Raw genomic sequence first — 15,782 nt, 5'->3', positions numbered from 1 at the left:
AAGTCCACTCCTTCTAGCAGTAACTTGTAGTCATAACCCTGTCGCTACCGTTTCAGATACAAAATCCATTGCTTGATATTTTGGATGATAACTGCTGGCGCCGTTTCTTCAAGGCAGGCTTCATCAGATATCTAAAAAAAATTGCAGATGATGGATCACTTTCTTGCCTTGTTTGAGGGGTTTGATTGGAAGGTGATGTGCCAATGGTTACTGTGATTCATACAGGTGAATGCTGGTTGTTTTCTTGACTTGGGTTTTGGTTGTTGTCAGATGACAAATATCCAGAAGGATGGTTCCCCCTCCATTTGCTATCATCTGTATCCTCTTCCAATAACCTTCTGTTCATGTACGATTGTCGCTTTGGAGTCCCTCGTACAACTTTGGTAATTGTGATGTCTGCTTTGCTCTCGGAACTTTAATATTAATCTTGAATTGGTTTGTTCCAGTTTTATGTCATTTATTTCCGGAATCCCCATCGGCAGAAGTGCCCGGTCTTTGTCTTGAGGCAAGAGTTTGAGGCAATGTCTGAATGTGAATCATTTTATGCACTGGAAATTCCTACTAGTATTGGAAGTTATTGATACTCTAGTATTGTTCTACAGTGAGAGATAATGCTAGGTTATCCATGCCATCCAAGGAGTTAAGATAGTTTTTCTTCATTAACTATCAAGGAGTTTGATAATGTCTGGCGTGTCTTCTTGCTAAAGACATTGTTCAGATGGATCAGGTAATTGTTGGGAAGATCAATCACTTGTTCCAATATTATCGATGGGTTGTACTTGCTCAGGAACTCGTGCTTCATGTTGTTCTCTGTTGCTAAGGTGTGTGGACATTTCTCCAAATATGAGAGATTGGCTGTTGTCACTAGAACTGAAGACTCTTGGGAAGATTACTGTCCCATTCTTGGTTCTCGGAAATGGACCCACATCAGACAAGGCCTGGGCATTCCTGACACTTAGCATTGGGCAAGTCTCCATGGCTGCACCGAAACTGTGGAATATCGCACTCCTTACACCAAGGGTCCTTGTGTCTGTTACACCAATCTGGAAAGAGAATATATACTCTGGTATCATTGTGAAGATTGTGCGTGAAGTGACAATGAAAGAAACTTTTATATGATGTGACAAGTTTTATACTTCACTTCACGTAAAATATATACCTAGTTGGGTAATATAAGTCCAGTAAGTTATCCTTTTTGGGAATCGAAGAGGTCTTCAAAGCAGGGCTGCAGGTGATGTATGCAATCAAACCCAAAATTCATCTTCTGGGAGCTGGGAAGTTTCTGTTGTCCACCTTCACAACAATGAAAAGATGCTATCCTTGTCACATCTTTTCATTTATGTGAATGTGGATTTGTAAACCAAATTATTACTATAAGCTTATGAAATTAATTTAAAAAAGGAATAAAAAAAACTTATGGTATTGCTTCATTTTCACCTAAATAATTATAACCCTGTAAAAATTTTAAGAAAAAATTATTGTCCAATGTTTATACACGTCCTTAAAATTATTGTCCAATGTTTATACACATGTCCTTTAATTATTAATAATTACTATGTCAGTTCTTTGGCCCTTAATTAGTAATATTACAATAAATACAGTCCATTATGTATAGGCCACCAAATACCCTTATCTAGCCCAAGGCTCGTGGAAATCAGTGAAAGAAAAAATAGAAGCAATAGATAAAAAAAGAATTAGGCTTAAAAGCCATGCAGTTGGCCAAGGAGGCCATTTAGTACTGTGTCTTTGGTTTGTTTAAAATGACAAATATCAAACCCAGTTATTTAACAGAAAACATTTTTAAAAGTGTCTCTAATGAAAACATTAAGTTTAAAATGACAAATATCAAACCCAGTTATTTAACCAATAAACATTTTTGAGTCTCTTTTGAAAACATTCTCTAATGAAAACATACATATATCTTTTAAAGAGTGCATTATTTATATTTTTTCTCGAAGATTATGGTCCCCAAACAGGTCTCTGTATCCACTTAGACCTATTAATGCAAATTTAAGTGTTGTTAGTGTATGTATGAACATTTCTTTTTATGTTGTTCCTAAACAAATTATTTTTCTTTGACCATGGTCAAATTAAAACATCAAATCTTCTTTATTATATTGTATGTTTGGTGCTCATGTTTTTTTTTTGTTCAACATGGACCTGAAGAAGAAAAGTGGGTAACAAAAGGTGTGACACACATGAGTAAGTATTTGGTCCCTTTAGTATACTTCCTTGGTGGCACTGTACCTAGTTTTGTTGTTCTGCAATGTTTGTTTGTATGGTGTTTTTACGTTGCATGGAACCAGTGGTTATTCAGCAACGGGACCAACGGCTTTACGCGACTTCCAAACCACGTCAAGAGTGAACTTCTATCACCAGAAATACACATCTCTCACTCCTCAATGGAATGGCCGAATCAAACTCGCAACCACCGAGGTGGGATGCCAACACCATACCAATCACGCCACTGAGGCGCTTGTTCTGCAATGTGTAGGGCTTGCTAGAGTATGCTGGATGGTCTTTTGCAACAGACAAGATCACCAGCAGCATTTCTTTGAAGGGAATTACTCATTTTCTCTCTCAGGGAGTACATGCTCACAATTTCCAACAGTGCTAACCACAATGCACTTAAAAAGAACTCTCTAGGTGTCAAAGCAGCAGGTGTTTGTGGCTCATCACTGCATACCAATGTTTTGTTACTGGCTGTGCTGAACTACATATCAGATGTTTCTGTCTCTTGGTATGCCAAGCAACCCATTTTCACTTCTGTTCCTGCTAAGGAACAGAATAAAAAAAAAAGCTAGTGTATCTTCTTCCTCCTCATCTTCTACTTCTTTCATCTTTGGGAATGAGAATCCCAGAGGAGGAGGTAGAAGCTTTCTTAAAGTCAAGTTAGTAGTTCTTTCTTTCTCAAGGGGTTGGTGATAGCAATCATTCACCAGTGGGAGGGACATCTGCTGCAGGTAGGGTTGACACTATTCTCTGAGTGTACTCATGAACCAATATCTCCCAGTTCCCCTGTGAGACACAAGGACTGTCTTTGACTCTTCCCTTGTTTATATTTTTGCCAAGGTATCCACAGAAGAGTTGATGGTACCTTATCACTTGCTACATGTACACTCTGAATTGTGTGCCTGCAGACAAAGTTCATGTGCAACATGTTGTTGCTGTCTGATACTGATTGGAATCATCATGATATCTCTGCGTATGATTGCACAGACCCTCAAGTGGTGCCTAGTTCATTCAGAACTCTGATTTACGGATGCACAAGATTACATTACCACTGGGTATCGTGATTTGTGAGAGAGAGAGAGAGAGAGAGAGAGAGAGAGAGAGAGAGAGAGAGAGAGAGAGAGAGAGAGAGAGAGAGAGAGAGAGAGAGAGACCCTTGGGCAATGCCTGCTTTGTCCAGAGCTTCCAATGTACATGTACATGATCCATGGACTGTATTCTTGTAACAAGCGGGTCTAACCTCTATTTTCCCACGAGTTTCGGCTGAGAGTACTAGTCTCTCTCAGCAGAACAGATCAGTCTTGGGTTCCTATTTGTTATCTGAAAATTAATGTTGAGGTGGCAGTGGACAAGAAGTATTTTGATTGCCAGGACACTCCTCCACAGAGCAGTCTTCTTCAAACCCCCCAAGGGTGTTGAAGGCTGATGGCATTTAACCATGATGGTTTTGTTACCAGATGCATTTTCGAGTCAAATGGCAAAAACAAAAAAGATATAATTTTTTACTTATGGAAATCCTGAAACGCCCGGACACATGCGTTGACAGGCGTAGAACTCTTGGTAGAATCCATGATAAACACATGCACACTGAAAGCAAAGCATGAATAAATCACAGGCTAACAAAGAAACCAGCTTGGGAAGGAAAGCGCAAAGCAAGAACTACTCTCCAAGGCGGTTAAAGAAAGACTGACGCGTCATGAGGTCCCAAGCCCAGTCGGTGACCAGCATGAGTAGCCAGATGCCACAGATTCCTTGCTTTACAATCTTTGATTGTTTTAACTGGTTTCCAGCTGGTGCTAGAAGATTATCTTACTGTTAAGACCAAAGGTTTGTTAGCTATGAAACAGCTAGTGCTAAAGATTATCTTACTGTTAAGACCAAAGGTTTGTTAGTTATGAAAAATACAAATTGATGAAAAAAAAAAAGAATTTATTTGCAAGTAAACTGTGTGTGGTTATTTTTTCTCCTGTGTCAAAAGTTCAATATTAGTTGTTACAAAGTGTAATGTACCTACACTTAAAAAGTAATTTTTTGAAGTGATTGTGTTCAGCAAGTCAGCAGGACATGCTCTGAAATATGGCAATAACCACAGACCAGAGGTCCAGCCAAGAAACCATCTGCAACATGGAGGCCGCCGTAGATTCCAAAGCTGAGGCGTCTTGCGGAGACAAGGACGGAGCCACCGACCTCACCTGTTCCAAAGTCAAACCCAGCTTCAGGCGAATGACATATGGGTTAAGGTGGCGTGACAACAAAAATGCAGAGCTCATAGCATAGTACTTCCTATGTCTCGTGAGAGGCGGGGGTAGTAGTTTGGTAGAGCCCCTAGAGCAAAGCGACCCGTCCCGGTCAGAAACAGAGGCATTAACCTTCTGCAAGACCGACTGAACGTGCCCCGACAAAGGAAGCTGAAGAGATGATTTGGGGTCCTGAGTAGCTCCCACCAAGGCTTCCAAGCAAGAAGGAGTGTAAGACGACAAACCTGAGTCCTACTTTCCAGATTGTTAAACCCACTAATGAGATCAACAACTTCCGAAAAGGAAGACAGAAACTCCTGCATGTCTCCTTCCTCTTGCTCAGGCACTGGAGACCAACGACGAGAAGGGTGTGTAGGCTCTTCTAATGCACCTTCTCCACCAAAATTAACAGAAGGGGCTGGGTCCAAGCATCGGCCTCCGAGACGAACCCACTGTAACACTAGGAACATCACTTACCTCAACAGATGACTCAACGTGTCCATGAATGGTCACAAGTGTGGCGGACGTACGTACGTGAGATGGGGGGGAAACTTGAACACTCGAGATCGACAAAGAATCCCTTGGAGTCGAACTCTTGAAAGCACCAGTGAGAGAGGCAGGCAAACACTCCAGCTGCACCAACTCCGTGCTCACTACCTTCGACCTCTTGACAGGCACCCTCAGATCTTTACGGCAACGAATAGGCCTTGGGGAAGAAGGAGCACTAACATCACGTGCACGGGAGGTTGCAACACGCTCACGATGTGCGAGGATGGGGGGAGTTGCACGTTCGAGATTCGAGGCAGAGGACGAAGCAACCCCTGCAGAACGCACACCACTAACACTGCCCGAAACCACAGCACTCTCGGGAACACATCCGCCTAGTTCCTCCCTCAAAGGTAAAGGAAGGGCAAAGTCCTTAGCCTTCCAACGCTTGATACGCCGACGAGGCATAGAGGGGGAAGAAGGGGAGGAAGACAGCACTAGTTTCTTATGCGCACTCTTCTCGGGAGGCGGGGACGAAGCAACACGTTTCCTACCCGTCCTCCCAACCAATAAGGCAGCCAACTTCACATCCAATACAGAGTCCAACCTCTGAAGCACTGCCTGGCATATGACCTCAGAATGATGTGCCAGAGAAGGCACAGAAGACAAGGAAGGGAGATGTTGTGAACTGGGCGGCAGTGATGACGTCACGGCTCAGCAAGGCGGATCAGAGGAGACGACTGGGAGAGATGTCATTGATGTGAGTGACATCACGGCTTCCCCCTGGTGCGAGGGGGGAAAGAGACACCACTGGCGGAGCAATACAAGATGGCCGACTGCTGCTACCCACGAAGACGAGGCCGGGAGGAGGGGGGAATGGCCTGGCCAGACCGGGAAGAGGGGGTGCGAGCTTCCACAAAATGCGCTAGCAACCCCTCCAAGGACGGGGTACCCCCTAGCCCAAGCGTCTTCCAAATCGCCGCCATTTTGGATGCCTCCGACACTGGAAGAGAATAGATTTATGAAAAAAAAAACACCCTTCTCGGGAACCAAATAAACTCCTGAGGAAGAAGGGGCTACATTACAAATATTACCCTGGCGGCCTCCCGATACTTCCATTGACGAATCAATGGAAGAAAAGGAAGGAGATGCAGGGACAACGCTACTATAGGGGTTGACTACTGCAGGAGACGAAACATCAGGAATAGGAACAAAACCTTCCCAAGTAGGAAGAGTCGAGACTCTCCGATGCTCCCTATTGCCATAAAACGACCTCCACTGCTCCTTAGGCCGTGCCCGGCATTCCGTGCAAGGATTCGCAATAGTACAAAAATTCGAACGACACCTACTGCATGTGATGTGAGGGTCGGTTGCTGCTGAAGCCAAAAAACGAGAACACGGAAAACCAGGAACTTCGGGGCACATACGCTGACACCGAGGAGGAGCAGAAGAAGCCATAATACCAGGCAAAAACATACACACACACTAAAAGAAACTAAACGGGCAATGAACCAGGAAAAGGCCAAGAGAGGTAAACACAACTCTTGCCCAGGCGGTCAAAGAAAAGACTGGTGTAGGTGCGTGGTCTTTGACCACTCTTCACCCGATCTACACATGCGTTGCCAGATATCACAAGATTCCTTGCTTTTCATCTGCTTTTTAATCGGATCAGCTAGGCCTAGAAATTATCCTATTGTTAAGACCAAAGGTTTGTTCGCATATGAACAATGAAAGATCTGTGGATGAAAGTGTATTTGCACTGTTGTTTTTGTTGTAAGGTAAATGCAGAATTTTAAGGGTTGTATAATATTACAAAATTATTGTAAATATGGGTCAGTAGTTTTAAAATAATACCGAGGTTGAATTTAAAATGGTGGCATGGATGTTGGATTTGAAACGATGGCACTTCAGTACATCGTGTTCCAAAAGGTTAATTTCCCAGCTTTGGATTTAAAAATAACTACCTGAAGCTTTTATAGGGTCTCGTGTTCTTTGCAAGTTACAGTGAACCTGAAAACCACTAACTTTTGATAGAAAAGGATCAAACATAATTCCATTGGAGGACTGATTGCTTTTGTGTGCATGAGACCAAGTTCTCTTTGTCATATTCATACGAACCAGTGTTTCACTTTTTATACTACAACCATTTTATCAAAAATTCAATACTGTACTACTGAACATTATCTTGCACATTTTTTTTATTAATGCATTACAGTGAGAATATTTCCAGTCTTTTGTTGTAGACCAATGAGCAGTCCTATTATCTATTTATATATTTTCAGATTCCTCAAGAGATTGTGTCTGTGCATGATGCCCTACTAGTGAGGTTCCGTACTGACGACACAATAAACACAAAAGGATTCTCTGCTGCATACGTTGCTATAGCAGAAGAAAATATTGCAGAAAATAGTACTGGTGATAATAATAATAGTTTTAGCTACAGTTTCTCCAGAGGATATTAGCAAAGTATAATTAGCTGCGACGTTACCACCACTCTGTGAGCCTTAGTCATCTTGCTATCAGAAGCTCACATTTGTACATTTTAAATGAACTTTACCAAAGTGTTGTACAAGATTTAGAGTTAGATTAAGATTTAGGAATATTTTTATTAAATATCCAGATCTTTACAATGGAAAGGTTACTGACAATAATGCAGTTCACTTAAACTGGCCAAAGTTTTTGTACAGTACATGTTAAGCTTCCAAAAGTTATTTTGGCCATAATATGGGATGCGTCGCAGTTTATGCATAGGCTGGTTCTTCCCAGCATCTCATCTTGTTGCTAGTTCTCATTCCTCTCATTTCTACTGTGTAAATTCCTGTTGCGATGATCGGCAACATTCAGTGGGCAAAATTCAAAGACAGGGATAAAATATGTCACAGGAAGTATCTTGATTTTGTTGAAATCACTTGATAACTTCTTATAAATGTATTATTAATAATGCAACCATGTCTCGGAGTTTCCCTCTGAAGCTGCCAAAGTTCAATTTCATGTTAATAGACTGTAGATATTAAACAGTAGTGTTAATATTGTGTAAAGTTTTTATGTTCTTGATAATGCCAATATACGGCTGTGTCGAACTTTTAGTCACAATTACTTTGTAAGTGGGGAACTTGAGTGTGTAACTCATAATGACATGTTAAATGAAAAACATAATTTAAAAAACTGTCATTATAATGAATGTTTTAAATTATGCAGGTTTATCCACAGTAATCCTGTATGGATGTTGAATTTGAACTACACCAAGAAATACTTAGCTTGTACAAAGTAAAGTTCGATGTTCTAGATGTTTTAATCCAGTGGTACAACTAACATAAAAAGTATATATAATGCGAGTGTACCAATCAGAAGAAATACCTCATCTTGGGATAACTTTCAAAAAATTTCTGATTTCTGTGATTAATATTAATAGTGTATTTTAAGTTTCCAAGGAAGAAAATTGATTGCTTCATTAAAAGCTGCAGAAATACTGCAATCAGGGATTCTTGAATTACCAATTTTAGTTCCTAAATCAAAATTCTCAGTGCATCACATTTTCTTTCTTGAATCAAGCTCGAGACTTACAAGGCATTATTGTGGGTAGAGTCCTAACTCTACCATTATCTGTTAATGTATTTTAATTCAGGAATGCACCATAAAGTATTAGGATGATGGAGATTAGCAATGAATTTATAAGACTGTAGTGGGTGAAGATTGGACTTGGATTATCAAGATTGCAGGTTGTCATAAATCCATTTAAGAGCAAAAGAAAGAAATGCTGGCTCACATTTTCTTCTATACATTTCAGGCTTCCAGTTTCTCTTTCTGTTTCCAGATGAAATTGTCAATAAAAACCAAATTGTACATTACTATGCACTAACTATTGACAGAAAATATAACTTCAAGATCTTATCCAGCTATTTAGTATGAATTAGAATTTTAGTAGACCATACACTTCACTACATATCAACTACATACAACTGTAGCTTTTAGTTTTAAGAGGTAAAGTGTTACATATTAAGAGGATATCAAGTATTTATTCCATGAACTAACCTAAAAAGTCAGAGGGGAACTACAATGCAGTCATAACCATTGAAAAAAAAAGGAGGTGCCTTGAGAGCAATAGAAGTTATAAGAAATAAAAGGAAGGAAAGAATATTCGTGTATATTTTAATATTCAGTACTATATCTACTGCAGCATGAAAATATCAGTAGTACATCAAAACTTAGTCACACTGCAGTAAATGGTTATACCACACTACATAATGTCAAACATAAGAAGAGAAGCTCCTATGAAAAATTCCCACACTTAACATACTGAATACCAGTTATGGCACATCACTCACATAAAAAAAGTTAACCTGATTACCAATTTAAAATTCCCTAACTCTTAGAGAGCTGACTATATAGCACAGTAATTGGTATAAAATAGAACAAACTACGTATTGACAATTACTGGGTAAATTTTGGCCTGATTCACTCGACAGAAGTTGATCAGCTCTCAGGAATGTACCAGACATATGGGAAGTAAGCCCTTTGACTTATAACTTCCAGATTCCAAGATTTCCTTCCGTCAACTCTTATACAACTAGTTTAAATAGAATATAGTAAATAAAATTCATTATCAAATTCCTTCGATGAAATTATTTGCTTAATACATAATGCAAAATACTGTAGTATTGAATTTAAGAAATCAGAACTAACATAAATTAAGTTCTTGCTAGCTTTAGTGGAAATTGTTTCCAAAGATTTTGCAACTAAATCTTCAAGAAAAAGAAAGGAAAAAAATAGTATGTCCTTTTCTTATAAAAAGCAAGGGAAAAAAGTATGTCCTTTTCTTATAAAAAGCAAGGGAAAAAAGTATGTCCTTTTCTTATAAAAAGCCCGAACATGGTTTTAAACATTCGTATCCAAATAAAAGGCAGTCAAATATCATAGTGGTGTGCACTTCATTTAAATACAATTACAATAGCAATATTAATTAATCAACACTTACTAGTCATTTTATCAAGCACTTCTCTTTTCAAACAAATCTTCATAAACTTTTCAAACAAATCTTCATAAACTTTTCAAACAAATCTTCATAAACTAACTTAGAAACTTTCACCTATTATGTCAAACATTCACTAAATCTTGTCAAATATCTGGGGATATTTTTATTTTGTTTATTAACTAAACTTCCTTTATGATATGACCAAAGAAAGAAATAAAGCAGAATGTTCACCTTGGCACCATACAGTCTGAGAAAACTACCAAAACCAAGCTAATTCAGTATTGTGTGGTAGATAAGTTATGACAAAATTACCCAACTAATATCCAAAAGTAAATCTGTCATCCTTGTAAATTATGACAGGAAGTATATATAAAATTGATAAATTAAAATCTTCATTGGTGGAATATCCTGACAGTAACTGCAGTAAACTATATTTGAATATCATAAAAATGATTGCTGCAAATTACAGCAGTAACAATGTAATGCAATCTAATTTTTGAAAGAATTCTACCCCCCTTCTTTTACAGCCACTTGTTTGCACATTATCAAAATGTAGATTAACGTGACTACTGAGACACACTGCTAAGCTATCACAGGTCTTGCCTAAATGATTCGGTCTTGAATGAGATGTAAAAATCGAACAATGGAAAATTGTCACTAGCCAAGTTAGAAAGGATTAAAGGGAATGGAAGAGTACAAAGCAGAAAGCAATGCAGGTGGGGCCAAAAGGACACTGCAAGGAACTGTTAGCACTATATACCAGATAAGCAGTAGCCCCTAAGGTCACTTGTGTGCAAGAGCACAGTAAGCTAAAGAATGACTTTGCAGGTCACTTGTTAACTGACAGTTCTTACTTTTATATGACTGAGAAAAGTTACCACTGACCTTTAACAATACTATAGTGAGAATTTCAAATGATGGTCCAACTAGTATAATGATAAGCTTGGGGAGTTGCATTTTCTGCCACATTTGAAGAGTGTATTATACTGTACGTACTGTAGTAATACAACCTACTTACTGTAAGCTGAAGTGAGGCATGCTTTCTTGTATTAATACTGTTGTATTGTGTATAATATATTTATGGAAAATTTGTCTATGTCTTCTATTGGAAAATTCAGAAAGTAAATTCATCCAGACTCGGCATTTGCGAAAAAAAAAATATATATACGTATAACAAATTACATTTACCACCACGGTTAACTTTAAATGAAGTTTGCAAAGAAATTCACACAAATTGCCATAATATACTAGTAACACGTATATTATGTATTAAAGAGGTTAGCTTAATCAATAAAAATGGGCACAAAAATGGTAGAGAATAGCTTAATCTCATTTTTCCTTAATCCCTCATATTATTATAATAAACTATATTTTAATATAACTATGTCATATTTTTAGTACCGTACTTACAATTCGCATTATTTAATTGAAAAACATATATATATAGATATAACTTATCCACTTGATACTGCTTTAAATACTGTACAGGAAGGTGCTTATAATCAAACTTGTAATATAATTATTTTCACTGTGCCATTTTTATATTTCAGAAACCAGTGCCATAAAGATTTTATTGTAAATTACAGCTTACAGTATATATAAACATGTTGAAATAGATTTTAATGTAAGATATGCAAACATGGGAAGAACATATGTGCCTATGTATTTGAAATATCTTGCCAGTCCTGTTCATTTTGTATATACAGTATAAAGAATTGATCTTATTTCATAGTAAATGTTAAAAATGTCATCATCATTATATAAAGAGAAAAGGTATTTATGTATAATAATGGATAGGAATTATATTGTCATACCATAAAGAAACTTAAGAACCGTCTAGCTGGTTTGTGAGAAGTCTGTATGTACACAGGTATGTTTATAAATCTAAAATAAAAATACCCTTTACTATAACAACTTGTATATTCACTAGAAATCATTCTTGAAGAGCAGAAATTGAGTTATTACACTTATTTGTGTGATTATCTGGGAAGTTCTCATTCTTCCAGCTTGTAGTTTTGGTTTGGAAAATGCAATTTGATCTGATGACTTTCAGATACCTCTTGGGCAATTATTCATCTTACAAACTGATGCATTTGGGCAGTTTGCCAACGAGTTATTACAGAAATACCAAGAGTAAAACTGCTCTCATCTTTAATTATCACAAAAAAATGTTTTGTGGAATGAATGTTATCAAATGAACACTATCAAAAGAAAAAAATTATTTGGATATGAAGTGGATCATGATATTTGTATAAAATAGTATCCCCTCAGCATATCAAATCTCAATCTAGAATTCCTTACTTAATAACCAATAGAACTGTAGTAATTACATGCTAATAATTTATGCAATTTATGGACTGATCTCTTGAACTGACTGATAAATGTAATGTACAAGCATATTACTCCATAGGGTCTTTGTTATAGTACATCATATTTTGCTGCTATATCAGAAAACTGAACCCACTGCAAAATAGATCTCAAAGCACTTCTGCAAGACTATAGTACAATAGTTTCATCTTGATCATCTAGGAAACTCAAAGATGATCATCTAGGAAACTCATCACTGACATTTGGCTGACCATCATAAATATTTAGGAGTCCAGTTTATGCAATCATGGTCACTCTTAAAAGCTAATTAAGCAACCATGATATGAAAGGTAAACTTCCTATAAAAATTCCATAGAAATTCATGAAAAAGTTTTTACGTATATACTTACATCATGCACAGTAGTCTAACCCAGCCACCCAGACATTGGTTTGGTTCATCACTCAAATCTAATACTTTGAATGCAGCCTTTCTTCCCTGGAAGATTAAAAAGAAATAACATAATATACTTTGAAGTAGTAACAGCAAATGTGTATTGTCTCATTTTCTAAATACACTAAAATAAACTGATTCCACCTTGTCATCTAAACATCCAGGATCAGAGGAGGCCCTAATAGTGGTCAAGTCATTCTAAGTGTTGCTGCAAGACAGTATGGGTCACAGAGGGCCTATAAATAATCTCAAAGTGATTAGTTTGTACTACTAAATTTTCTTTTTATCTTTACTTATCATCACAAACAGATAATGTTACAGCAGCCTGAATAGTTATTTAGTTGGGAGAACCCCTGCAAATCCTATAGAAGCTTTTGAAGCCAGTGAATTCCTGGAGCGAAGTTTCCAGCTAGTCCTGACATGAGGTCATGAAATGGACTTGTACCTACCATAGTTAGTATGGCCACAATTTGTACTAATTAGGGTTAATCACAATAAGCCTGAAAATTAATTTAACTCATCAAAACAGACCAAAAGCAATTAAACTAAGTTCCAAGCATAGAGATCATAGTAACTCGATCATCTAGAAGTTCTATTCCAATCTGCTTGCAACAACAGGGAAGAGAGAGCACGTATTAAAATGCAAAGTAGGAGGCTTTTAGGAGACAAAATATTACTTTTAAAAAATGAAAGTAGATACCACCTGATTTCATGACCACTAACTTGAAAATTCAGGGCATTTAACTTGTAGGTAATATGTCTTATTCAAAGCATTTGACTAGGTAATACTATCTTTAAAAGCTCTCCAAACTGCAATTTAAGCTTGTGAGAACATATTTTTGAAGACTTCTGAGTTACACGATTAGCTAAAATAAATGTGACATTCCTCCCTTCTAAAATGTTTGGCCTTGCAAAAACAAGTCCTCATGGCTCTCAAAGGGCATAAGAGCAGATCTTCCTCAAGGCCAATTGTAAAGGCAATGAATAACAAATGTTACTAAAAGCTCACAATGAGCGGGTACTGTCTGTGTTTTGACCACCAGCCTTGAGATATGTGAAAGACAAATATACAGTACATTAATACCTCACCTTACATAGCTGATTCACTTACTTGCAACTTACATTGGAAACTTACGTACATACTTGAATTTAATAAACTCTAAAGATTACTTACGTAGATGCCATATAAAGCCCCTGAAAGCAACACCATAATACATATCACATTTAAGTCACTTGATGGGTTAACATTTGTACTGTTAATCAACACATTTTAATAGGTGGTAATGTAAAGAAAAGACCAAATAATTTTACATGTACGAGATGAAATAGAAGTAGCAGCAACTGCACCATATAAATCCCTTTTTAAAGAATGAAAAGGCACAAAACCCAAACAAATTATGCATTTCCCAAAGGATGAATGTATGATAATTAGGGCAAAAGCCCAAGCACTGTGGCCAAGAAGGCCATTCAGTGCAGTAATGCAGGGTAAATAAATTTAATTTTGGTAAATGAATGAACGAATTAGTGAAAGAAATTAATAAATAAAATGAGATGTGACTAACAAATAAAATAAAGTTATGAAGTCTAATGAATGGCGTAATATATAATAAAATGTGATATAAAGAAAAAACTAAATATAAAAAATTTGTATACACTTTAAAAAGGAGATGAGAGCAGAAATATCTGCTTCATCTCCTAAAATATTCGATAGGGATTTACCCTGGAAATATCTTTCCCTTAAGTTGAAATATATGGGGCAAACCATCACCACTGTTAGTATCTCGTCACAATAAACACACACTGGTGGTCTGCTTCCTCCCAAAATAAACTGATGAGTTAAATGAGTGCCCATCCTTAAATCTTGAGCGCCTCAGTGGCGTGATCGGTCTTGGCCGGCGCGAGTTCGATTCTCGGGCATTCCACTGAGGGGTTAGAGATGTGTATTTCTGGTGATAGAAGTTCACTCTCAACGTGGTTTGGAAGTCACGTAAAGCCGTTGGTCCCGTTGCTGAATAACCATTGGCTCCATGCAACGTAAAAACACCATGCAAACAAAACAAACAAATCCTTAAATCTCGTTAAAATAACCTCTGTTCATCTGTCAAGCTGGAATGACAAAGGCCATGGCAGTATATTTTTCCTAATATTTTTATACTTATTATTATTGGCAAGAAGAGAAGTCCTCCTTTCTTGCCAATTACTTAAAACAGAAAACCTAATAGGACCTTTTAGGTCTGTATGAGGCACTTTTCTGAAAGTTGTTTCTGGTAAAACATTAGCAGCTTTTGCTTCCTTGTCTGCAGTCTTGTTTCCGTGAATCCCCACGTGAGAAGGGATCCAACAGAAAGAGACTGATTTATACAGACAACATACTATAAGAAAAAGCGACTCCTGAACTTTTTAAATTAATGGACGAAAGCTATTAAATTTTTTAATAGCTTCCAAAGTGCTTTTAGAATCTGAGTATATATGACAAATTAATGTCACTACTTAGAAGAACTAAATCTAGTGCAGTGACTACGCCTGTTAATTCGGAAGTAAATACAGTGGTACCTCGTTTGTCGAACGTTTCATATGTCGAACTTTCCATTTTTCGAACAAAATTTTTGAGAAAATTTTGTATCGTTTGCCGAACAAATGCTCATACTTCGAACTGACGTATAATCTAGTTTATACTTGTATTCGACAGCCTACTGGGTCTTACAAGTTAAACTGTATTAATTTATTTTTTCATTTACAATATATAGTTTAATGATAACAATATTCGACAAAATACATTAAGGTATAAAGCATTTAATATAAAATTTAGCTTTCAATATAACATTTAGCATAAAAAATGTATAAAATCGTACGTAACTGCGGTGATGTCACGCCCAGCTGACTTGAGACTGAACGAAGCGTTGATTTGTTGAGGAGAGAAGGAGAAGAGAGAGTTAAAATATTACTGTATGTATTTAAAAGCAATAACAATTCAAATAAAAAGGGAATTTGTCAATAAATTTAACGTAATGAAAAAGTATGAAAACAATCATATGCAATAAAATAAAAAAGTCTTAATTGAGCCAGTGTCCAGTGCGCCAAGTGAAGTCTACAGGAA

General features: G+C 37.2%; 1 protein-coding gene across 1 annotated transcript in view; it reads left to right on the top strand.

Moving 5' to 3' along the window:
- Window positions 1-12,160, top strand: part of LOC135212039 (tolloid-like protein 2) — an 801,312-nt gene extending 789,152 nt beyond the window's left edge. The window contains exon 17 of the mRNA XM_064245348.1: window positions 7,238-12,160. Within this exon, the coding sequence (XP_064101418.1) occupies window positions 7,238-7,417 (180 nt within the window). The 3' untranslated portion in view covers window positions 7,418-12,160. The remainder of the gene's footprint in view (window positions 1-7,237) is intronic.
- The last annotated feature ends 3,622 nt before the right edge of the window (window positions 12,161-15,782 follow it).

The sequence above is a fragment of the Macrobrachium nipponense genome, chromosome 40 (assembly GCF_015104395.2).
Source record: "Macrobrachium nipponense isolate FS-2020 chromosome 40, ASM1510439v2, whole genome shotgun sequence".
Classification (NCBI taxonomy): Eukaryota; Metazoa; Arthropoda; class Malacostraca; order Decapoda; family Palaemonidae; genus Macrobrachium; species Macrobrachium nipponense.
The sequence above is the reverse complement of the archived record's forward strand: the minus strand, read 5'-3'. Positions and strand labels throughout refer to the sequence as shown.